The sequence below is a fragment of the Microcebus murinus genome, chromosome 27 (assembly GCF_040939455.1).
Source record: "Microcebus murinus isolate Inina chromosome 27, M.murinus_Inina_mat1.0, whole genome shotgun sequence".
NCBI lineage: Eukaryota > Metazoa > Chordata > Mammalia > Primates > Cheirogaleidae > Microcebus > Microcebus murinus.
The window spans coordinates 3,458,746-3,465,338 of NC_134130.1; the positions used below are offsets into that span (position 1 = coordinate 3,458,746).

Here is a 6,593-nt window from a genome sequence, read left to right on the forward strand (position 1 = left end):
GTTCCAGCTACTCAGGAGGCTGAGGCAGGAGGATCACTGGAGCCCTGAGGTTTGAGGCTGCAGTTTGCTATGACACCACTGCACTCCAGCCTGAGACAGAGTAAGATCCTGTCTCGAAATGATAATAATAACAATAATAATACCAGCAATGTTTTGTTTGCATTTCAGGAGCAACCCAAGCAGCAGTGCCACCCCTCTCCCAGGGGTGCCGGATGCCCAGTTGCAGGCATGGGTTGGCCCTATGTCTGTCCCACGTGCAGTGGGAAGGTGGGTTGACTCAAGTTGGGTCATTCTGCACAGCCCTCATTGCCCCATTACACTGTCTAATGGGTCACAATAAAAAGAACTTTATTCTTGACCCAACATTGATCTCCTGTTTTCATATCTTTTTTCCCCTCTATCATGCATCCTGGAAGACTTCTTGATAGAATTTTCTTATTTATTTCTATTTTGTTTTATTAATTAATTAATCTTAAAAACTTTTTTGAGACAGGGTCTCGTTCTGTCACCCAGGCTGGAGTGTGTGTGGTGTGACCATACCTCATTGCAGCCTTGAACTCCTGGGCTCAAGTGATCCTCCTGCCTCAGCCTCCCGAGTAGCTGGAACTACAGGTGCCTGCCACCACCTCTGGCTAACTTTTTAAAAATCATTTTGTAGAGTTGAGGTCTTGCTATGTTGCCCAGGCTGGTCTCAGCCTCCTGGTCTTAAGCAATCCTCCCACCTCAGACTCCTAAAGTGCTGGGATTACAGGCATGAGCCACCGCCATGCATGGCCATATTTTAGAATTGATCCATATCATTTGCATATATTTATGGTATACAACAAGAAGTTTTGACACACAGTGGTCTCCCTCTTATCCATGGTTTCACTTTCTGCAAAACCCATTACCTGCAGCTGATCACTGTCTGAAAATATTCAATGAAAGTTTCCAGAATAATTCGTAAGTTTTAAATTATGCCCCCGTTCTCCTTCCCAGCGTGTATTATGAGGAAAAAAAACAGTGTAACTACAAAACACTAAATGATCCTTCCACCTAGATCACACCTGTAGCATCTGATGTAAAAACGAATTAATAAAAATGATGGTAACAGAGAGTGAGGTGCACCATGACTCGTAAAAGTCTCCTTCCTCCTCCCACGAATTTCTCCCCACAAAACCATGCACTCGTCACACGGTTTGCCTTTCAAATGCATTTAATAAAGAGCAGTTTGGGAAAGCCAAAGTGTCACAGTGCAGGGTGGGAAAGAGGGTGCACGTTAAAAGACAGGCTCCTAAAAATCGGGAAGGCTCCGGCTGGGTCGCCGTGCGGGGCCCCTGCCCGAGGGTGCCCAGCTACCCGGCTGCGTCTTCGTTCTGGTCTGCGGTCTCCGCGACTCCCTCTGGGCTCCTCCCTCTCTCGGCCTCCCTGGCCAGTCTGTCCGCCCTCAGGGCCTCAGCCAGCCTCTGCCTGGCCTTCTTGACCCTGCGCTCCTGTCTGCGGATGTCTGCAGTTGTCACCAGCTGGCTGGGCAGGGGCAGCAGCGGCGGGAGGTGGAGACGGGCTCCCTGGCTGAGCTCCCCGAATGCTGCTGCTGCTGCAGCGGTGGCGGCCGGGCCGGGGGCGCGCCCGGGGCTGTCCTGGGGACCCGCAGCGCCAGCCCCGCCCGGGCACTGCTCTGCAATTCCCTTCGCGATGATTCTCAAGGCGTTTGAAAAATCTAGTGGGCCACAAGGTTCTCCCTCGCTGTCGCAGGCCTGCAGCCCCTGCAGCCTCCCGTAGGCACAGAGTTGCTGGGGCCTCTCCAGGTGCTCCTGCCCTAGCTTGCGCCTGACCTGGTCGCCGGGCCGGGACCTGACTGTGGTCACCGGCTGCTGGAAGATGCAGCTGGTCTGCCTGACCGGTAGCTCCGACCTCAGAGCGCGTCTCCGCCTGGCCTTGGCCACGTGGATCTCTTGTTTCTTCTGCAAAGCCGGGGGTATCATCCTCCTCCTGAGCCTCCCCTTGAAAGAGAAAACAGAATGTGAAATTTAAACATCTACGGAAGATCAGCTCGGCTCCGCCTGGGGGAGTGTGTCCGGCTGCTCTGCCCGCACCGAGCCTGGGGAAGTCTGTGCAAATGCAGATTTCTGGACCTGAAATCTCTCGAGTAGCTCTGGAGAGGGGCCCAAAGAGTTTGCACGTCCCGGGGCTCCCAGATGAGGCTGGTGGTGCCGGGACAGGCCCGCACATGGTAGACCGTTTCCTGGGACCTCACACAGCTGATGGGAACCAAGGACAGAAAGTTCAAGGTCACTCACTACCCAGCACCGATTCCATACCACGTCCCTCCTGCGTCCTCCCCAAGGACACTGGGCTTTCCTCTTCCCTGTCATCGTCGGCTGATGCCTCCAAACCTGCCCTCACTGGGACCACGGGGGTCACAGGCCACCTTGCAGCCCCAGACCGCAGGTCTCTCCGTATCCCTTTTCACTGTGCTTCCGGACACAGCATCCCCTTCCCTTCCGGTGTCCACAGCTCCTCTACCCTCCTGTCTCCAGAGAAATCACACCCTACTTAATCCTTAATCCACACTTCCACGCCCAGACCCACCCTTACCTAAAATGTCCCTGCTCATAAACATAAACCCCAGATATACCCTATTGCCTTCCTGTAGTGCTAACAAATTCACTTCGTTACAATCAGACAACTTGATAGAAACGTTTGGTGCTCTACTGCAAGAGATGATTCATTACTAAGAAATCCTTTCTAGAAATCCTTTCTCCCTCTAACCCAATTATGAAACTCCCAGCCTCACTAATCTGCTTAAAAGGCAAATCTAATCGGTGCACTTCCTAGTTTAAGCCCTTCGTTTCTGTACCTCCCATTTTACTTCTGTTGTCCTGGCGTAATTAATGCCACCCCTTTCGTCACCCAAGATGTCTCAGTTTGGCGGGAAAACTACTTTCCCCTCTAGTTATGATAAGATAGGGAACCGGCAGGGTCTGCGTGATAAGGAGTCATAAGACCCCAACCAACGTCTCTGATAAAACGAGAGGTGATGGAGAAGCCACCCAAACCCCGCTAACACCAACAAAACACGACCTCAGGTGACCTTCGCTGCTCATTACACCCTGTTTATAGTGCATTAGCATATTAGAAGACACTAGAGTTGGCAAATACCATGGCCGCTCCCAGAAGTTACCCTATATGGTTTTAAAAAAGGGACAGATTTTCAGTTCCAGGAACTCCCATTCCTTCCCCAGAAATCTCATGAATAATCCTCCCTCCCTTTAACATAAAATTAAATAGAAGTTATAAAATAAGATGCCAGAAGCTCACAAAGTGCCACTGTCTGTTAGTCTGAGAACGAGCTGCTGCCCTGTCAATGGGGTAGCCTCCCTTTTCTTCTTTTCTTACTCCAAAAAACTTGCTTTTGCCCTGCTCTGTTGGCTTGCTCTTGAATTTTCCTGAGCAAAGCCAAGAACCCCCTTGGCCTTCAGGACAAACTGGGTCTACTTTCCTATCTCAGTGGAGCACCTATTATGTGCCAAGCTGTTCTCTAAAACTTGGGATCCAGTTTGAACTTGGTAAAATCACTGCCCTGTTTATTTTGATCTTGGTGAGAGGATGTAATAAGCAGACTAATGAATTTCTTATAGAATGTCAAATATAATTAAGTTATCTGATGAACAAGGCAGAGAGAGACTGAGACTGATGGGGTGAGAGAAGAGAAAGACACTCATTTCCATTAACAGTGATGGTGAGTTTAGGGAAGGACTAACTGATCACATGATTTTAACCAGAAAACTAAATTTAAAAAAAGAAAGTTGTGGGGTTGGGGAGCCCAGGCACATTCTGGTTAATGAATTTTCCAGAGAGGGGGACAATTTGAACAGTGCAGGGCCACATAATTCTACTTCTCCTTCCTCATGACATTATGGGTTTGAAAATGAAAGCCTGGCCTGTGATCCCAAGGTAGCTCCGTACACCAAAAGGTACAATATCTTGACTCCGACTCAACGGCTATTAACACCTAGGATAGAACTTGCCCTGGGACATCATCTTGTCTTAGGGACCACTGTCCGCTAATGTGAAGAGGTTTTACAGGAGGAAGGACACACAGGGAGACTTTTGCTGTCACTGTGGATCTCGAACTCACCAGAACAGGCTGGGTTGGATAGGATGGAGACGCAGGTTCCTCCATGGTCGTAGAGTTCATCCAGCTCCACTACCAAGATGCAGACGTCCTGACGTTTGCTGGAAAATGCAGTGAACTTCCTCATCTGGCTCTTCTTTTATAGGGGAGGAGCACGGATAATCCAATCAATGGAAAATCCAGAGGAGACATCCTGTCTTCAATCCACAGAGTTTGCAAGAATCCTAAACCTTTATGCAAAATAAAAATTATAGAGGGTTACTCACACTGCCAAATAGTGTTGAGAAAAGAAAAAGTTTAATACATTTGTGTAGGGGTCTGGTATTTCCAGTTAAGATCAGTGTTTTACTTGTGCTTCCTTTTCCCACTGCGACCTCAGCATCTTTGAACACATTCTATAGAAATAGGAACGGAAATTCCTATGTACGGAAATTTTGATGCAATATTTGTTTTAATAAGAAAAATTAAAGGCCATTTAAATTTTTATCAAAGAAAGAATGCCCAACACATTTATTCACAATCTTGTAGAATAAATATATCCCACAGCCGTTACAAAGAGATTAAAATTTTATCCATTTACGTTTCATGTGGTTATCGATAAATTTGAGATTATTTTAATCATTTTACTCTTCCCCTAGGGTTTTACCTAACTGAATCATGTTCCTTTTGTCCTTTACTTGACTGACTTTAGAGTAAATATTGTATTATTTTATCATTCCCTCTATAAACTTGTTAAAAGTTACAATCACACCCAAACCCATGTAGTTATGCTAATGTTTGAATCATGAATCCTTTATATAGTCTGAAACAAACCATTACTTTAATCCCTCCCTCCAAATGCTAATACCTTAGAGCACTTTTCATTCTGTTTCTACCTTCTCTGACTTTTGTGTTAATGTTGTCATGCATATTAAGTCTACATATATTTTATTCTCCATGAGACCTTTCTATGATTGCTTCACAAAAAGAATCTTCCTTAACATTTTGCTATATTTTATCCTTTCTGTCCTCTTCATTTGTTCCTGAATTTTTAGTTTTCAATCTGGGATTGTTTTCCCTTTGGACCTGAGACCTCACTCTAGTATTTTTTTTTTTTCCTAATTCAAGCCTGCAAACGATGAAATGTTTCCATTTGCACCTCTCCAAAGGCATCTTTGTTTGTGGGCAATATTGCTACTAAATACAGATTTCTGGTTTGACAGACGTCTATCAGTCCTTTAAAATTGGTGCGCCCTTGATGCCCATCTCATTTTATTGATGTTGAGACATTATTAGTCACCAGACTTTTTGTTGTTTCTTTGGCCTCTGCATTGTCTAAACTCTTTCCCATTATCTTTGGTTTGTAGACCAAGGTGGTATAGCTCCTAGCTCATTATTGCTTCCTGCATATTTACTTTGCCTAGTGGGTGTGGAGTTAATTGCATCTATGGATTGATGTCTTTCATCAACATGCAATGTGCATGAATATTTTCACTTCTGACGTCCATTCTTTGTCCAGTTCTTTCTCCTCCTCCTGTTAATCACATCCCACTTGTCTTTAACTCTCTTCTGAATTTTCCAATGTTGTTCACCCTGTGCTTTGGTTGGGCCATCGAACTGTCTTCCACTTCAGTGACAGCTCAGTCTCTTCTCAATTTCTCACGTCATTAATTGCAGCATTAAATGCAAAACACAATACATAGCTTCAATTTAAAAATAGGTAAAAGAGCAGCTTCATCATCAATGAGCTGATGGCTTTTCCTTTTGCTACAATAAAACTCACAATGTAAAGGAGAAAATTATAACCTGGATCATATTGTAATATATTAAGAGCTGCTATTCATCAAAACTCATCAGTAAGAGAGAGGAGGTGGAAAGCCACAGAGTGGGAGAAGATATTTGCATTTCTTACATCCCATGAAGTACATCAAGCCTGAATATATAAAGAATTCTGTCAACCAAACTGACAAAAATAATAAGAAACCAAATAAAAAAATAAGAAATCAAAAGCCCACTTGGAAAATGGGTGAGAACTTGAACAGGTCCTGCACAAAAGAGGATAAATGAATGGATGATAAAAATGTGAACAAATTTTAACCTCTTTTAAAAAGTGGCAATGAGATCCTAGTATACACATCAGTTTAGCTAAAATAAAAAAGGCAGCAATACCAAGTGCTGACGAGGGTATGGACCAATCAGATCATTAACATAAGGTGAGGGAGGAGGGGGAGTTTAAATTGGAGGAACCACTTTGGAAAAATGTTTGGCAGCATCTGTTAGAGCTGTCTGTAAGTCTACGCTGTTCCCCTGAGCACAAACAATACCAACAGGGCCGGGCGAGGTGGCTCACGCCTGTAATCCTAGCACTCTGGGAGGCCGAGGCAGGAGGATCGCTTGAGCCCAGGAGTTGAAAACCAGCCTGGGCAACATAGTGAGACCCCCATCTCTACAAAAACAAAAACAAAACTAAACTAAACTAAGACGTTATCTGAGTGTG

The 6,593-nt window shown here is 45.2% G+C and overlaps 1 protein-coding gene across 1 annotated transcript; it reads right to left on the reverse strand.

Annotated features, from left to right (window-relative positions):
- Window positions 1–1,334: 1,334 nt before the first annotated feature.
- LOC105869700 (methyl-CpG-binding domain protein 3-like 2B) lies at window positions 1,335–4,165 on the reverse strand. The gene is made up of 2 exons (XM_012761743.2): window positions 4,121–4,165; window positions 1,335–1,982 (listed from the first exon to the last, which is right to left on the reverse strand). Exons 1-2 carry the CDS (start codon window positions 4,163–4,165, stop codon window positions 1,335–1,337), a joined length of 693 nt encoding a protein of 230 aa, XP_012617197.2.
- Window positions 4,166–6,593: the final 2,428 nt, after the last annotated feature.

Excerpts from the sequence above, each read along its gene's own strand:
- LOC105869700 (XM_012761743.2), bottom strand. The coding sequence starts at position 4,165 with ATGGAGGAACCTGCGTCTCCATCCTATCCAACCCAGCCTGTTCTG. Across the intron at positions 1,983-4,120 it reads ATCCAACCCAGCCTGTTCTG|GGGAGGCTCAGGAGGAGGAT; the intron begins GTGAGTTCGAGA and ends TTCTCTTTCAAG.